This window comes from Phaethon lepturus, unplaced genomic scaffold (genome assembly GCF_000687285.1).
Source record: "Phaethon lepturus isolate BGI_N335 unplaced genomic scaffold, ASM68728v1 scaffold23532, whole genome shotgun sequence".
NCBI classification, from domain to species: domain Eukaryota; kingdom Metazoa; phylum Chordata; class Aves; order Phaethontiformes; family Phaethontidae; genus Phaethon; species Phaethon lepturus.
Window position 1 is genome coordinate 17,006 of NW_010526167.1, and position 18,232 is coordinate 35,237.

General features: G+C 51.7%; 1 protein-coding gene across 1 annotated transcript in view; it reads right to left on the minus strand.

Annotated features, from left to right (window-relative positions):
* ACSF3 (acyl-CoA synthetase family member 3) overlaps positions 1-18,232 on the minus strand; it is a 36,864-nt gene that overhangs the window by 6,154 nt on the left and 12,478 nt on the right. Inside the window, exons 4-5 of the mRNA XM_010282986.1 lie at positions 17,602-17,747; positions 12,207-12,319 (exon numbers count right to left, since the gene is read on the minus strand). Of these exons, the coding sequence (XP_010281288.1) occupies positions 12,207-12,319; positions 17,602-17,747 (259 nt within the window). The remainder of the gene's footprint in view (positions 1-12,206; positions 12,320-17,601; positions 17,748-18,232) is intronic.

An 18,232-nucleotide genomic window follows, 5' to 3' on the forward strand; every position in this document is an offset into this window, starting at 1 on the left:
TGCTGAACTCCAAATGTCACTGGCACTGCTCCCCAGCGTAGCAGAGGGGACACAAAACACCCCAGCGCCAGCAGCTCCTGCTGCTCGCAAACAGCATAAATAGAAATTCAGGGTTCAAGGCATTTCTCTCTTACAACCTCTTGCATCTGAACCCTGCTAAAATCCCACGGACACCAAGCTAGCTGGCCACTGACCCACTCTGAAAGCATTTTTTTTGCGGCAGCAGCGTGGCTAGCACGTTTGTTTCCTTTCTCCATCAACTCTCAGCGGCACCCGTTGTCGATACACCGGGCTGACGTTGCAAGCGGCTGCTGAAAGCATCAGATTGCTAATTGCACAGATATCCTCCTCTCCTAGTGCCATATTTTAACGCACGTTTCAACCGCTTTAATTCATTCGAGCAACTTTAACACCCAGGCACGGCGTGGCCCCCGAAGGTTGCTGTTTGATAGCTTTCTGCTGTAAAACCGATTCGGCGAGCTGAGCTGGGCCAGCCGGCACACTAGATAAGATTACATTTTCCACGCATGAAACTAAAAGGTTGTAATAAATCCTTTGAAGGATAAATCTGGGTGATTATAAAAATGCATATTTTCCCTGCTTCCATTTTACCTCTTTATTAGGAGGAAGCAAGAGCAAGGACGGTTTGTAAATAGCTGGGAATCCCCGCTTGGCAAGCGGCCCTGGGATTTGTTCAAAGTGGCCATTTGTTTTCTTGCGGTCGCTGATATACGCTGCCCCGCGCTCCTCCGGGAACTGCGGGAGAGGAGCTTGTAATGGACTTTAATGGAATTAGGGGCTTTTATGGAGGTCGGCTCCGAGCAGCGTGTCTTTCGCTGGAAAGCAGAGGAGGCACTGCGGATTCCTAAGCAGAAGCATGTGGAAGACACAGAGCGAAAGCTGGAAGGCAACGCTTGTAAGGGGATGTAATAACTTGTTATTGGTATTATAGGATCGGAAGGCAGACAAGCTTTTAGGAGGAAAAAAGCCCAAACACCTTCTTCAGGTTGCAAACAGTAATTTTCTAAAATACAGCAACAGGGACACATTTAACTTCCACTAGATCCCTCCTTCCCCCTGCCCTCCAAAAAATAGCAATCTGAGCCTCTTTCCTGGGTGAGTACCAAAGGCCCAGCAGCTGCAGATCAGAGCATCTTTGCTCAGGGGGGACCTTAAAAGGGACCTTGCAACTCCCGCGCCCCAGAAGCGCGAGGCAGCTCGTTTGCAGATGAGTGGCTCTCCTGGCCCTGCAGATCCCACACCACTTTCCTTCTACTCTTCCCTACTTACACCTCTATCCTTGGGTCCCCACACCCTCCTCCCCAGCCACAGCTGACTTTCCAACTCCTCCGCAGTCCTTGCTCCACGAAGGACCAGTTTCCTGCAGCCAACCCCACTCCTGCAGCTCTCACCGCCCTGGGCTCCGAGCAGCCCAGCTTCCTTCACCACCACTGCTGCCGGAGCCAGAGAGAACAGCCCGGGGCGTGCACGGGCTGGGCACCATCACTGATGCAACCAAGAAAAGCAAAAGCATTTGCATTTGTGGGGAGGAAGGAGATGCTTCTGCAGCCCTGCCTCCTCTGCCACAGCCCTACTGTGCCGCGCAGCTTGGAAGTGCTTGGCATTTTTCCCCCACCTTGTAAATAAGTGATTACTGTGATCAAAATAATTAAGCAACCTAGCCTTTTAAACTGACTAATAGACGACAATAATTGATATGTGTGAGGTTTATGGAAGTGATGGAGCCCTTTTAGCAGTTCTTGCAGAGTAGTAACTTTTTCTGGTTATAATATAATGAAGCCTGAAGAACGGCCCCACCTGCCCCCGGCACCCCAGGGTGGAGCTGCGGAGCGCGGATGCCCTGCCACGGTCACCACCACGCTGCTGCGGAAGCTCACCTGCCACCAGCGCTTCCAGGCACGCTCCCTGTCCCTCATGCGACCACTCATAGAATCATAGAATAATTAAGGTTGGGAAAGACCAAGTCCAACCAACCATCAACCCAACACCCCCATGCCCACTAAACCATGTCCCAAAGTGCCACATCCACAGGTTGTCTGAACACCTCCAGTGATGGTGACTCCACCACCTCCCTGGGCAGCCTGTGCCAATGCCTGACCACTCTCTCAGTAAACAAATTTTTCCTCATATCCAATCTAAACCTCCCCTGGCGCAACTGGAGGCCATTTCCTCTCATCTTGTCGCTGGTTACTTGGGAGAAGAGACCAACACCCACCTCACCACAACCCCCTTTCAGGTAGCTGTAGAGTCACTCCCATCTCCGAGGTTCCGGTGGCCCGGAGAGCGCTGCGATACAGCAAAGCCTTGCCCCAACGCGACATCCAACAGCTCAGCCCCCATCAACCTGGAAAAAGCACAGGAGCTCCAGGCTTTGCCCAGACCCTGCTTTTCCAGACCGGGGGATCACACTACGTCCAGGGCTGGTGCGGTGGGTGAGGAGGGAGGTGAGAACATGTTCACCTGCCTCCTAAAAGGAAGCTAGAGACCAAAAATCCGCTTGGCAGTACCTTTTAACCACTGTCTCCCTGGGGCATATTTGAGTGGATGTCCTAGAGGTGCGAGGCTTGCTAGAGCATTACCAAATTCCCAGGCAATCTGAACTCTCATGCACATTCATAATTAAAAATTCCCAGCTAAGTTGCATATTTTTGTAAAAGCATTATCGTTCCTCTGAGCTCCGTGTCCTGCAGCATCCTGCAGAAGGCAAGCAAGAGGCAATTTAGACACAGAACAATTTTCCTCCTGCTGGAAAAAGACAGATATCTGCTCCTCGGGGACACAGCACAGAGAAAGAAAAAAAAAACCCCAACCAAAAAACCCCAAACCCAGACTGTAATCTACGAGGCCGCATTTCACATCTGTTTTTGCAATGTTAACTTTTATAAAAGGGCTGGGAATAACACAATCAATTTACTTTTCATTTTGGAGGGTTATAAATTTAAAAGCAAGGCTGGTGTACAGTGGAGCTGGAACACTGAAACTTATTTTCAAAAAACCCAACCCTCTACTTACAGCAAATGCTGCTCCACTGAAAACAAAAGTGATTATATATATTTTTAGGCAATACTGATTTTTAAAAGTTACCAGACTGATTAACTCCAGATGATCCCAAAAGAACCACAGAAAACAACCCAAGTTTGGGAAAGGTCAGTCCTTCCCACATGGACGCAAAACTTCTTGATCTATATTAACACCATAAATTAGACGTGTAACACTATTCCAGAAATGCCAACAGCTCTCCACGCTGCTGTTCTCATTCCTCTTGTTTGCAGGCTTCAGAAGATAATGAACGAGGCGAGATGTCAGCACATCTTCCCACTCCCTCAGCTCTCTTCATTAGAGAAAGGCTCCTGACGTGCCCTCGCAACACCCACTCCGATTTTGCGCTCAGGGGCAGGCAGAGGACCAGGCAAGGATTCAATTAGCAGCCCACCTTCGGCTCGTTTTTCATAAGCCTCACTTAAAAGTCGAGGTCAGCGAGGCTGTGATGTGCTGTGACTACAGACGATCACGCTGCCCGAGAACCGCTAATTGCTTCCTTGTGCTAAGCCGTGCCGCGGTGGCCGGTGCCTCCTCCCTTTGCCTGGAAGTGCTCTGGGGCAGAGACTGTCCCTTTTTCTTCTGGCCTCTGCGCTTCAGCAACTCCCCACTGCGTCCAGGGCTGTTTGGCAAACATCTCCAAGACATGCTACAGCAGCAACAGCCTCCACGACCCAAGGGAGGTCCAACAAGCGTATCGTGGGAGGAGGCAGGTTGTAAGCATATAGGCTGAAGCCACAGCTCAGAAGGACTCAGGTGTGAAGTTGCAAAAATGAAGTAAAAAGAAGCACCGTCGACTGTGTTGGCAGGAGACCCACCTTCATCCCATGCCTCACAACACCAAATGTGAACACCCCAGTCTCCCAGCAGATCTGGTGGCAGAAAGCTCTCCTGGCAGAGGCAAGGATACAGAAGAGGGTTGAAGACCAAAACCAGCCATGATGGGAACAGAGAGGAATGCACCCACCCTTTGTCCCTCATGCTGGGAGAACCAGGACTGCCAGCCTGGTGAAGGAGGCCAATGACACATATCACAAGTCCTCCTCCCCCTACAAGGGGGACTGAAAGCATAAAACGATAATAAAGAGATTAATAGAGATTTTGAGGGTGCTATGACAAAGGTCAGCTCAAAGGAAACACTTGTGGAGAGAGGGTTCTTCTTGACAGATGGATTCAATTTGCATACACAAGGAAACAGTCGTCTGGGAATCAAGGCTGCTTCTGTGATAAGAAAAGTTTTTGTCGTCTGAGAAACAAGACAACACGATGCCAACATAATCTCTGCCTCCACTATTACCACCAGGAAGAAATAAAATACAGCTATGGCGACAGATTAAAAAAAAAATCAGAGGACAGACAGAAAGAAGGAAGGAGATATAAATAAAAATGAGAATGCAATTACTGACCAAGTTGACTACGGAACTGGATATGATCAATGAGAAGCAGCTAAGATGTTTATACAGTAATGAAAGCAGCCTGGGCAACAAAGTGGAGGAACTTGAATTACTTGGGCAGGACACAAAACAGGATACTGAGGAGATGAGAGGAGCATGGTGAAACACAAATTGTCACTGGAATATACACAACTGCAGTGTCCAACGCTGTGAGGGCTTTGGAAGGAGGTTCTGGAAAAAGCAGAGGCAAAGGGAGAATGGGAAAAAGTGCAGTGTGAGTTTACCAAAGGCGGATTGTGCCAAGAAACCTGAGGACTGGTGTTCCAGATAGAAGAAAAGCAGCAGATCTAATCCAGGCTGCCTTCAACAACGTATTCCCCACGCTGCCTGCCCAGGAGGTGCCTACCGATGGGAGAGATCACAGGGTCGAGGGCAAGACTCATGAGGTGGGCGAAGACCCAGGTGGAGGAGATGAAGCCCAAGCATTTGCAAGCCCCTGGGGTAGCCAGCCTCGTCAGCCAGCCTTTGGCTCTCTGTCGCTCAACTTGAATTTCACCCCAAGTCCCAAGTAACTGTTTGACCCTGAATCAGCAAGTTTCTGTCCTGATGAAGGCATCCTACGAGGCTTCAGCACCATACGGCACATCGTGCACCTACAGCAGCGAGCTGTATATGATGAGAGATGGAACTGGAATGCTGGAGGTAAGGTTCATCACCAAGACACCTGCGGGAGGTACCAGTACACGAGGACGGGATGCAGCAGGGACAAGAAAACAGCTGAAAAGTTGTACCATTGGGAGGAGAGATGTTCTGGAAGTATAGGAGCACTGAGGACAAACAAGAAACTGTTTTAGGCTGAGGTCTGATCAGGATAGGAAAGGAACAAACCAAGGTGGCTGCCTTGGACAGCCAGAGACAGGACTCCCTGGGCCAGGCGGTCACATCCCCACCAGCAGGCCCATACCTGTCCATTTTCAGGAACGCCACTCACAGCTAGCACGGGCCTATATCTAGCCTCAGGAGCTACACGCTGGAGAAGAGCCAGGAACATTCGCAGCAGCTGTTTCAAAATACCTGGATGTGTGAGACAGAGAAGACACCACACAAGAAGTCTATCTGCACCTCCAAGGGGGACCTGGCCCAGAGCAGTGCCCAGTACCCAAGTCCACGGCACCCACTCCCACCCATAGCACACCACCCACAGGCAGCAACCATGGGGCTGCCCAGACCTTGGAGGAAGCCTCCAAAACCACCCTGGCAGCTCAGTGGTGACCGAGCACCTCCCCACCGATTCTCTGGAGATCTGGGATGAACATGAGCAAGGCGGAGCCATTCCTGGTCCCCTCCACAGGGGCATCAACAGCCAGGACCTCCGGCCTTAACACAGGGTGATGGTGCCAGCTGCCCCCAGCGCCCGCAGCTCTGCCGAGGTGCTGGCAACCAGCAGCAAGCTGCTGGCAGATGGCAGAGACGTGGGGGGGCACAGGGAGGATGGACCAGGAGATGCTGGTGGCTTTTGGGAGGGATGGCCACAGCCGAGCCGGTTCCCGTCCAGAACGACAGCTTGCATATGGATAAACAACGAGATAATTACAACCTTGAAGGGGGGAAGAAAGCCCATGGCTGCAGCGTCCTCCTGCTGCCAGCTCCTGCAATCCATACGTCCCGCACGGCTCCCTTCGCAGCCTCATCACAAGAAAATTACTCGCCATAAAAGCCCTGGCTAGAGCACTGCATTAGATACAGCTGTGAAGCCATTTATCTATTGATAGACCCCTATTGTCAGGGACTGGGGTTTGGCTTTCGTGCGAGCAAGCAATTTGGAAAAGAGAAAAAAAAAAAAATCCAACAAAAATGACAACCCAAAAAACCTACTAACCAACAAACAAACAAATAAAGAAGGAGAGAGACAATACCCGACAGCTCGCAGGGTTTCCAGGCCTCTGCCAGCTGGGAAGCTAAGCGTATGAAATATGCATTGCACTGAACAAAGCAAACTGAAACGTTCGGCGCTGGGGAGCTGTAACCCTTTCCTGTGCGCTGGAGCCAGGCATGGGGAGAGGGAGATCCCCGGGCCACCTAAAAATTAAGGGGAAAACCGACTAGGAGGAAAAGCATCGGGGGCCGTGGGTACGGAGGAGCGCTGACAGCTTCCCCTACACCAACACCAGGCTCTTTGGGTAAAGAGCCTGATCCCATAGGATCAGACGAGCTCAACAGGCAGCTGCTTAATGCAGGTTAAACATTTAGGAACCGCTTTGGGTGCGAGCGGAGCAACAGGAGCAACAGCTGGGATGGCTCAAAGCAGGGAAAGCTGCTGCTGTCCTCTGATGTCCACTTCCAAACTTCTGCTCCCCAGGGATGTATCGGAGGAGGAGCACTTCTCCGAGCGCTCGGAGGACAGCATCGCTCCAGGGGACCACGCTCCGCACCGCCATGCTCCTGCTCAGGGAGGAGGTGGGGGACAGTGTCAGGCACCCAGCCTGGAGCCACCGTGACTCTGTTGGGGAGCGTCACCTCCTGCCCAGGCTGTCCCACACCAGCTTGCAGAGCATCCTTGGCCGGGAACAGACCGTGCAGCGACTGTGTCAGGCTGAAGCACATTGTTTCGGTGTTGGCAGTGATGATGCAGCTTCATCCTTCTGCCTCTCGCCCAAGGGGGAATGTAAAGCCAAGCCTGGGCAGTGCACAGGACACGGGGGAAAGCAGTGCAGGGCACGGCCAACAGCCTGATCGCACGCGGCTCCGTGTCAGCTCAGGAAGCCAGCTCGCAGCCCAAAGGTGCAGCAACAATTAGCAGGGAAGCAGCACATGAGCCAGCCAGAAAACCTGAGCAAACTGGATGCAACAGAGCAGAAGGCTCATGAGAGCTGCAAGGAGATTGGAAGGCTGGAGCATGTGCAGGAAAGGAATCCAGCACTCTAATCAAGGGAAGGAAGAAAATGAAGGGAAGAACAGAGATCCAGCAAACTTTCAGCTAAGTAGATTATTGATCTTCAGGGTGTGCCAGAAACCAGCTTTGCAAATTACAGCAGTCCCCTGCTGCAAGCTCAGGCAGTTACCGGATGGCAAAGCAGAAACGCTCCCCATCTCCCCGCTCCCACCACCCACACGCCTTCCACCGCTGTGACGCCACCGAGCTCCTGTTTGCATCTCACTGCGGCAGGAGGCACAGACACGTCCAAAGGGTGACAACGTGAAAGGGAACGGCGCGATGCCCCAGCATCTAGTGGGAGAGACAGTGTTAACGGGGACCAGACAGCCAGGGGAAAGTCTGTTTTCTTCTGTTGTCGAGAGGGAGCAGAAGGCAGAAGCCCCAGCCCAACACGAGTGGGGAAGGCGGTGACCTTGTGAGGCTCCGTACAGCTAAGCAAATAATTTCCTTGGCAAAGGCAGGCGCTCTTTCTGCTCGCGGTCAGGAGGGTTTCTGCACAGCGGAGCCGAGGTGTGAACGCTTTGCAGATTGCCCTGACAATGCGCCTAACCCCCGGCACAAAGATCACCTGCTCGCAGGAGCCAAGAGGCTGGTGAGAAGAGACGGCTCGGAGCCCAACTCCTACGGGGGTGCTCAGCATCCCAGCAGATCTGCCCCACTGTGCTCACCCTTAGCGCTCTGCGTTGCCAGGCACGGCCGCCCCACGGCACGGCCACCCCCCGGCACAGCCCCGTGTCCCCGCCGTGGTTGGGACAGGCTCCGGCTTGGCAGTTTCATTATTATCTGTGCAGCAGTACAGATGTGCACCATGCTTTCCGTGTACAGAGGGGGGTCCCTGCCCTGAAAGTCGTACCACTGAAGCAGACGGCAGGCGCTCCCTGTGCCGGCCCGGCTGCCGGGAGGTGTTTATTTCCAGCAATCCATTACATGATATTTGATAATTTTTCATAGCATCAATGCCAAACCAGGCAGAAAAGCCTGGAGCAGGGATGGGGCCAAGGATGCTCCTATCAAACCTGGGCAGAGCAGGCACTGGGAGGGCTGCGTGCCTCCTGCCACCGGCCTCACCGCCACGTCCTGCCACCGGGACCCTGCTGCCTTTGCTGGGTCCGCGCCGCAGACGTCCCAGCCCTCAGCCAACACGCCGTAAGCCTCAGAGCCCTCCTGTGAGGGAGGTGAGGAAATATGTTCATCCCTTCTCATCATAAGAAGCAAAGGAAAGGCCACGCCAGGGTTGTCCAGCAGCACAGGCAGGGAGGGTGACACCAATGGGGTCTTTTCATCCCAGGGACAGCCCCTCTGCCACGGAGGAGCTGACTTTAAACAAAGCCAGGCTTTCTTTGACTGGTGGAGCGTGATGAGCACTTGGACTGTCAGATCCTCCTTGTTTTAAATAAATTCCACTGACGTACTCTCTTCTGACACAGATTATTAACCAAGCATGATGCACACAGTGTGCCAGCAGCAGCATCTCAGGGCAGGGACAGGCAGCAGGTGAGTTTTCTGCCTGCGACCGCAGGTGTGAAGCAGTTAAGTTACACCGTCACTGGGAGAAGAGGTGTGCCACCATGGCTGTCACTTGCCCGCCAGCGTGGCCATGCAATGGAAAGTCACACTCCATACCCAGGCCATATAAAAAACAAATTCCTGGCATCTCCATGTGGCCATCTGTGCCAAGACATGCTGAGAGCAGGGACCGTTCTTCCCACCTCGCCACAGCCCTTCTGACAGTCCCAGGGACAGAGGCAGCCAGCTCCACCCTGCTCCTGAAAATGTTGTGGATGTCCTGAAGGTAGCCAGCCAGCCACTGCCTCCTAGGGTGGCCCAAAGCAGATGGGACTGTTTCTCTCCCTTCAGCCTGAAGAAACTCCCAGTTAAGCTGGGAGAAGGGGCAAGGTGGGTGAGATGGGGACAGCCCTTCAGAGAGGCATCAACTCATCAGCCAAGGCCCAGAGGCAAACTCTACCACTTCCCCACACCCTCCCTGGCTGATGTCTTGAGAATTCAGCAGAATGTTCAAAAAAACCCCAAGGGAGAACCTAACGGAAAGCCAGCCATCAGCAAGGGGCCAACACCGGCACTGGTGGGAGCTACTGGGAGCACCGTGAGACGTCGGTATGGGAGCTGAAGGGTATGTGAGGAATGGCTGGAATAAAAGGGCAATTCCTCTGCCCCAAATATAAACTCAAGCAGCCTGAAGTCAGAGAAAAGAGAAAAGTTATGTGAGTCTCAGCTCTCTGAAGCCCTGGGGGGTGGTGGGCTTCCAGCACCAGCCACAGGTCATCTGGGCTCCCCTTCTTCTCTGGTCACTCAACACAACCAGAAGGAAGGGGAAGGAGTATTGAGCAGAAAAAAAAACATTACTTATTTCTTCCTCTCATAATTCAGAAGAACAACACTTACATTTCATCCTAGCAGTAGCTGCACTTTAGGCATTGTGACTGAGACCTAATTTGTAAAGCGCCTAGGGATCCCTCAGGGTAAAAAAAGCATTATAGGATCATTATTAAAATGGACACGTTATATTTCATGTTTCAGTTCCACACAAGTGGGGAAAAAAAAGGGCAAGATCTTACTCTAGGATGAGAGGACAAAAGCATGGAATGTAAGACCCTTCCAATGGAGTGATAAAAATGGGATGCGGCTTCCTACACATCAAGTGCCGCACCAGAGCAGCCGCTCCAGGTCTCCTGCTTTGCCCACTGCCCAGCTACACAAGAGCAGTGACAGTGTAAAGAGCAGCAAACCCTTTTTTTTTTTAATAAAAGCCACAATCCCTGGCTAGTGTGGTCCCTCTCAGCTCTCCCCTGGGCTCGTTTTGCATGCCTGGTGTGGGATCCAGCACCCTGTTACGGCATCAGAACGTAGAACACAACCTGCTGCAGCCTGACCACAACCCACACGCGGGGCTGCTGGTCCCGCTGGCTTCTCCAGCTGCCAGCACAGATAATCTAGAGAAAAAAAGGCTTTCTGAAGCCTTTCACCAGTAATTACACCAGTAGTGTCTCTGGTATACTCCACCACAGACCGGGAAGCTCCTTTCGAACCCTTGGCATGTACGTGGCTAGATGAGAAGTGATTTCCCCAGAGGAATGAGTGAAGCTACATACTTCAGGTTGAATCGCACGCCTGCCTGTCTCCCACCCACACGGCACACACGACTGCTGGAGTAATTTCCCTCACACATATAGCATCTATCTACTCAGGCGAGCCCGTACATCACCTGGCTATCGATCTGCCGGAGGCAACACGACCTGCACCCACAATGAGGGTGCAAAGGAGATGTGGCAGGGGAGGAGACCCCGTGCAGCCGCAGCTGTCTCTGTGGGGAGAGAAAGGGGCTGAGGCAGCAGGAGATGCTGGGGCTGCTTCTGCAGCGGGGAACACACAGCATCCCAACACAGGGGCAGCTCATGGGGAAAGGGGCCCAACTACTTCACCATCTTCACCACCAAGGATGTCTGACTTCTGAGATACCAGGACTGCTGGTGCAGATATCACTTGGCAGTTGGAGCTTGGCATGGAGCTGGACTTCTGTGGAAACCTGAAACCTTTCCCCCTGCACCATTTCGAAATGAATGCAACCCCCAAAGCCACCAGTCCTACCCTTCCAGTTCTCACTGCTAAACCCCTGATCAAACCCGGTGAAAAGAACACAGACCCTATTTCTAGGGTGAGAAACCATCCTGTCCTCCAGACTGCAGATATTTAGTGACTCTTTAGACCAGAGTAGGGTCCATCTGAATTTCCTTCTATGCCTTGTTCTTACCTTCTGCAGTAGACTTCAACTTTTATGTCCTGGCTTTGAAAGGCCAGGCACTGCTTAACTCATCACCTTCCTCTGGGGCATCAACAGCTTCAGCAAACACAGTATCATCTTATACCATAGCCCTTATACTACAGCCTTCACCTCCCACTCCCACACAGGGGGTCATCTTCTCTCTCAGATGTTCATCTATGCAGCACGGACAACACTTGTGTGGTCTGTAAAGTACCGTGGCTATAGTAACCCATAAAAAGAATACAAGAAAGAAAAAACTCTAAATAGCATCACTGAGTTCCTTGGAATAGCCGCACTGCAAGCCTCAGTCACAGAATCACAGAATCATTAAGGTTGGAAAAGACCTCTAAGATCATCAAGTCCAACTATCAACCCAACACCACCACGCCCACCGAACCATGTCCCCAAGTGCCACATCTACATGTTTTCTGAACACCTTCAGTGATGGTGACTCCACCACCTCCCTGGGCAGCCTGTGCCAATGCTTGACCACCCTCTCCATAAAGAAATTTTTCCTAATATCCAATCTAAACCTCCCCTGGTGTAACTTGAGGCCATTTCCTCTCGTCCTGTCGCTGGTTACTTGGGAGAAGAGACCAACACCCACCTCACCACAACCCCCTTTCAGGCGGTTGTAGAGAGTGATGAGGGCTCCCCTCAGCCTCCTCTTCTCCAGACTGAACACCCCCAGATCCCTCAGCCACTCCTAGTCAGATTTGTGCTCCAGACCCCTCCCCAGCTCCATTGCCCTTCTCTGGACACGCTCCAGCACCTCAACATCCTTCTTGTCGTGAGGGGCCCAAAACTGAACACAGGATTCGAGGTGCGGCCTCACCAGTGCCGAGTCCAGGGGCACGATCCCTGCCCTGCTCCTGCTGGCCACACTATTTCTGATACAGGCCAGGACGCTGTTGGCCTTCTTGGCCACCTGGGCACACTGCCGGCTCATGTTCAGTCCTTGGGGCTTCAAAGGGTTGGGGAAGAGAGAACTCTTCATGAAACAAGTGAAGCAGCAGACAACGTGGCTGAGCGCTACCTGTGTGTTGTCTTCATCTCCCTGAGCGTGGACGGTGTAGGAACGACTGCCGCTCTTCAAGGTCTCAGTGGCAATTCGCACTTTCACCCCTGGAAGCGGGGTGCCCACAGAACCTACGAAGGAAAACAAGACAGCCTCTGGGAAACAACAAAATCACGGATGCAAAAGAGCAGCTGCTCGTCTATCAATGGCATCTGCAGACTGTGCTGGCACTAAAGAACTTCCTAGCAGGGGGTTACCCTTCAGGAAGGCTTCAATCACATCATATGTCTGCATGCAAATGTCACTGCGGTGCAATATGCCGTTGTTCGCTGAGCAGGCAGTGTTGGAAATGCCTAGGAAAACAAATGCGGCTCCAGCCCTGAACAGTCTCTCTTGGACACTCTTTGAAGACATCAGCACAGCTTCGTAGCTCAGTAATAAAGTTGTCCTTAAAAACAAAACAAAACAAAAAAAAAGCACCATGAAACCTATACAAAAATGTGAAAAGAAAGAGCACAATGATTACTACAGTGGCTCACTGCATCTCTATAGCCTGGACCTGACAGAGAAGGCAAAGGCTTAACAGCGTGAGAATTGCAAGGGATTATCTCAGTTTTATGAGACATCAATACACTGTATATAAAACACCATCGGAGAAAAGCAGAGATCAAAACTGCACCATTCTTCCACAGGTTTCAATTTTCAAAGCCAGGGAATCTCATGTCACGAACGACTGCTATTAAGCTCCAAGAAGGTTCTGCGACCCAGAGCTCCCCAGCCTGCAGCCGGCAGCATTCCCAGCCCTTGGTTTAGTGTGTGTTGATCTTGGTGAGCATCTGAAAGCAGAGAAGAAAGGGCAGCTTTGTTCCTGTGACCTCTGTCTAATGGTGGGCACCAGGCTCAGCAGCAACCAAGGGTTGTGGGCATCTGCTGGCTCAGCAGGTTTCGCTCTGCATCTCGATGGCACGAGACGGCTCCCGTTGCAAGATGGTGCCCGTGACTTTCATCCTCTGCGAGTGGGGAGAGGGATGTCAGCACACAGCAACCTGTGGCTCAGGAGGACTGGACAGGTCTGAGCTTAAATCAGTAAGTGTACTCTTTATTTTAATAGATGAGCAATTTTTCTCCTGGAGAGCCTCCAGCTGGTGATGCTTTCTAGCTCTGCCAGGATCAGCTCAACATTGGAAAGTCCTTAGAGTAGGGTGTGCACCACCTGGAGCTCGGAGCTGTCTTCCCCTTGTTGTCTGTATTTCAGGCATTTGGGTTCAAGTGGCATTTTCCCTGTCCTGGTCTCATTCTCCTGTTCAAGCCCTGGAGATCAGATATCTGTGACATCATGATTTTGTTTGCTACATTGGTCAGTTGCCATGGAAATAGATATGTCGTCGTAGCCCAGATTTATGGCACCCCTGCAGGATCAGCTAAGAGCAGATGGGCTACGAGGGAGTGAGATTTTATTGCAGCAAAACTACCCAAACGATTAGCAAATCTGGCAAGAAATAAACAGAAAGCGGCGCGGCAGCTCTGCGATGTGTGTCTGTTCAGCTTGAAATTGCCTTCGGCATTCAGGTCAGCCAACATGCCGCCAGGTCCTTCTCTTACCACAAGCATCGCTTGGGCTGCTCTCCTGGCCAGACACCGCCAGGAGTCGGAGAAGGAGGAATGGGAAAGCAGGGAGGAGCATGTGCCAGGAGAATTCACCAGAAGTGCCCGGAGGTGCCGTGTAGAGGCATTTATGTTTTTTAAACAGTCTTGTACCTGCCGCAGTAGACTCCAGGAGGACTCAAAGCCAGTAACAAGACATGGAAAACACCCTAAATGTGTGCACTCCAAGCTTGCTGAAGCCACCTTCTAGACTTCTATGGGAACATTTTCTCCAGGGGGGAAAATGCCTTGTGCGAACAGCTTCCAACCTGCCTGCGAGACGTGGCAAGGGACGGCGGGCAGACGCTGCAAAGTCAGTCTTACTTGCAGGAGCAGTAACCAGTGCAACGAACTGCCATGGGCTCTCACAGACTTGGCATCTCTGGAAGCTTTCAAATCAAGATTGGATGGATGCCTTGCTGGAAGATGCTTCTTCCCTGTGTGCAAGCTACTGACCTCAATGCAGAAATGTAACGGGCTGATTCACGGACAGCAGGACTCGATTAGTGCCCGCTTCTAGTCTCAGTCTTTGAGAATGAAATACCAAGGATCAGCACAGCGCTGTCAAACAAATTTGAAGACATAGAGAAGGCAACGTGTTTCCCATACAGTGTTTCAGATCACCATTACGAATACAGCTCCATCAATTTATTTCCTACTAGGCTAATGTAAAACCAACATGTAAAATAAGTCCCTTGTGGAGAGCTGTTTCCTTATATTCAGTTTGGAAAAGGCTTTCTGGTACTTCGGAAAAATGACAAACTTGGAAACCAACATCTGTAAAGGCTGAAAAATGCTGGCAACATTGATTAGAGCTACATGAACCTGACAGTATTAATAAAATTTGTGCAAAGACAATGACTGAGCTTCTCAGGCTCATCCACCGTGTCAAGATACACGCCGTGCTGACTCCAACAGGTCAGCAGAAGGTTGAACCAGTTCCCAAAGGAACAGCACCGGAGGTCCTGGCTTCTCCGAGACCAGAATTGATTGTGATCAGAAGCAGGCTGACACTCAGTACTGGCTTCCTTTTGTCCCCAGCCATAATCCTGAGGGCAAACCGAGGAGAAATCCCTGCTCCTTCCCCTCTTGCTCCCTCCAATTTACAGGCTCCTGAATGTTAAGAAATGCTGGCAACGTGCCCGCGGTGTCAGCTCAGCCGGCATCAGCCGGGCTGCAGTCAGGAAGGAGTGACACTATTATTCTTTCACCGGTTCTCCTCTGTTTAAAAAAGCTGTCAGCTCTTCCCAGATAAATTTAATTGGCCCTGTGGTCTGTGTCCTTCAGTATCTGGGGACCTTGATGCTGTTATGTGCGGTGGTGTCCTGGGAGAATTGAAACAGGCCAACGATAAGGCACTCAACGATCTCACTGTCAACAATACACGGAGTCCCCGCTGTAGGAGCTATTAGCCGCCTCTGATCTAAACCTCCAATTAAAGTGGTGATTAGGCCCAGTGAGGCATTCTCCATCCATGAATTATTCATCTCCCTTCACAGTAACAGCACCAGGGGGATTAGAATGAGAGCTAGTGAAAACAGAGGCATTTTAAGCAGGGTTTTAACCATATACAAGCAAACATTTATCTTTCAAATCTTCCACCTTTTCTTCTTCTGGAAATTAAAGGCCCCCCATCCGCCCCTGCCCCTTCAGACCTGTGCTGTGGGTGGAGAGCGGTGCCACACCATCAGAGACACAGGTGGAGACATGGGTGACATGGACTCAGCCCTTCCCCAGCCACACCACGCAGGTGTGGGGGAAGCCCCAGGACCTCTCCTGAGAGGCAGGAGCTCATGAAGCAGCAGAGAAGGACACGTGCTGCTCCTGCTCCAGGAGAAATCCCCTGGCAAGCGTGAGGATCCCTGGACCTACCCACAGGGTAAAGTGCCATGCTTGCGGTGCTCTGATCGCTTCAGCCAGCACGTGGGTCTGTGGTCACCGCTGCCTAGCATCTGTCCCTGTAACACCGGTGCCATCCGAGGTCTTCTCTGCGGACACTTCGCTCCTCCTCCTCCTGGCCAGCCCCTGTTCCCAGCACATCACTGCATTTCTCAGCTGGCGCTCTCGCACTGGATGCTCCATGGTACCTGCTGACCTTACAGCCCAGCCTCTAATGGGGTACTACATCAAAAGCTTTTTCACAGCTCCAGTAAATTATGCTTCAGCTTCACCCATCTGCTTCCCAAGCAACACTTCCTGTAATAAATTAATCAAGTCTATTCAATTATAGCCCTCTTTCTGTATGGTCTCTTGCTGGTTCACACTTTTGTGAGATGCTTCTCTCCCCTCTCAGGGCTGCAGCGAGCCCCTGGATGGCAGCTGGAGTGAGGGTCAGATGGCCTTTATCCCCAGCCCCTCTGCTTGTAGCTGCACAAGAGGATTTGTCCCAGCTCCCCTGCAGACCCCGGTACCCCCAGGGACCCTGCCCCGGCTCTGTTCAGCAGCATGGCCATCCACCTCTGGAGTAGGAGCTGCCCTTCTGGATGCCAACATCTGTCTTGCCCATGTTGCTTTCAGCCTTATTTCCTCTCTCCTTTTGTCTCCTGGGAGATCTCTAGAGCCTTCACTCATTTCCCCTCCCGAAGATGAATGAAAAGCAAATATAACCAGGCCACAGGGACATTCAAATGATCTCTGCACCACCACCCTCGGTGTGGGGCTCACAGACAGCTCGAGCTCAAGCAGGTGGGAATCTCATTTCCCTGCCTGCTTCCCTCTCCTGCCTGCAGGGACGGGGTTTCTACGGGAAGGGAAGACTGGCTGAGTTGGGGTGGGGGAATGACAGTTACTCCGCAGAAGTAAACTACAGTTTGTATTTCGCGCTGCCCCTGAGCTGTTCTCAGGTTGAGGAGCCAGTGCTGGGGGGGCTGCGGCTTCTCCTCTCCCTGTGCGATCCCTGCAGGGGCATGGCTTCTGCATCCCGTGGGACTGGGGTGCTGTGGGAAGCCATGACACCCAGGACAGTCCCCCCAGGTAGCATCGGTCCCCCAGGACACCGGAGACCAAGACAATGCATATGGTGCCATGCACGTGCAGACGGCATGCGGGGAGGAGAAGGTGTTGTAGTGGTGGGCTGGGGTGCTCGGCAGACAGATGGCCAGGTTTTTAACCCAAGGGAGGGTGGGGGCATTTTATATTTTTAATGTTTCAGATCAATTTATTTCTAGGTTACATAAAGCACAGATATTGAGAGGAGTCACAAAGTGTAGCTAAGAGAAGTGAGGGAAGACAAGGAGGGAACAGAATCAGAGTATACAACGAGGTGTGACAATTTCTAATTCCTGGAGAGGCAAGAAACCTGCACTAAAATAAGAGTGAGCAGACATCCTATTTTAAACGTTCAGTACCGATCAGTTGGACATGAACTGCTGCGTGGGGAATCCTGTGTCAACACCACACAAGAATACAATTTCACAGAGCAGGAATTGAAGACGCAGTCCCATCACAGTGCTTTGGATATAATAAAGCATCAATATGGACTCTGCCTCCTGGACAGAACCAGCCTGGCTGCTCTGCACACACAGCTTTGCCAATCCACCATGGCCAGTGATCCCAGGGAAAGCCATCACCCAATTCCCACACACCCATGCCCCCTCCTGGCTTCCCAATGCCAATTCCCCTGCCAGCATCGTTCCTGTGTTCCTCACAACAAATGCTGATTAAATGCACATTCTTTGTGATGAGAAAAACCAAGACCACTTCACAACCAAACACCTCCAAAGAGTATGCACCCTCTAGGGATTCACAGAATCACAGAATCGATTCTTACCAGGGACACGGACTCCATGCAAAGGGTTAGAAAGTGCCATCCCAATCTCAGTCATCCCATACCTCTCCAACAATGTGTGCCCAGTGATGCTCTTCCACTTCTCCAGGACAGGCACAGGCAGAGCTGCTGAGCCTGACACCATTAACCTGCAGAAGGAAACCCCATATAAGAAAGTATCCAGGATCGCCTTTGCTCCGGGGAATTTGCAGTCTAACACCAGGTTACATACAGCCTCCTCCTACATAAAACCTTAAGACAAAAGCCCCCAAAGCCTTTTAACCAGTACCAAGGATGTTCCTCACATACAGAAGATTCTGTGTCTGACTGAGGTTTAAGTTAAGATGGGACAGCCTCCTAAAAGAGATACTGCAGTACAAACTTGGCTGGCAGGACAAAGTCCTTAGTCTTGTGTTATGTAGGGTGACACATCTAATGAGCATGCAGACCCCTTCTGGCTTTACCATGCAAGAGTGCCTCATAATTAAATAATGTCACCCTGGTTCTTGTCAAAGAGACACTAAAGCACAGCAACCAGCACTGCAAATTGATGCTGAAAAGAAACCTCAGCAGATCCACCGTGGGGACGGACAGCCACCAGCAGCCCCTGCCCAGAGGGGCATTGCTCACCTAC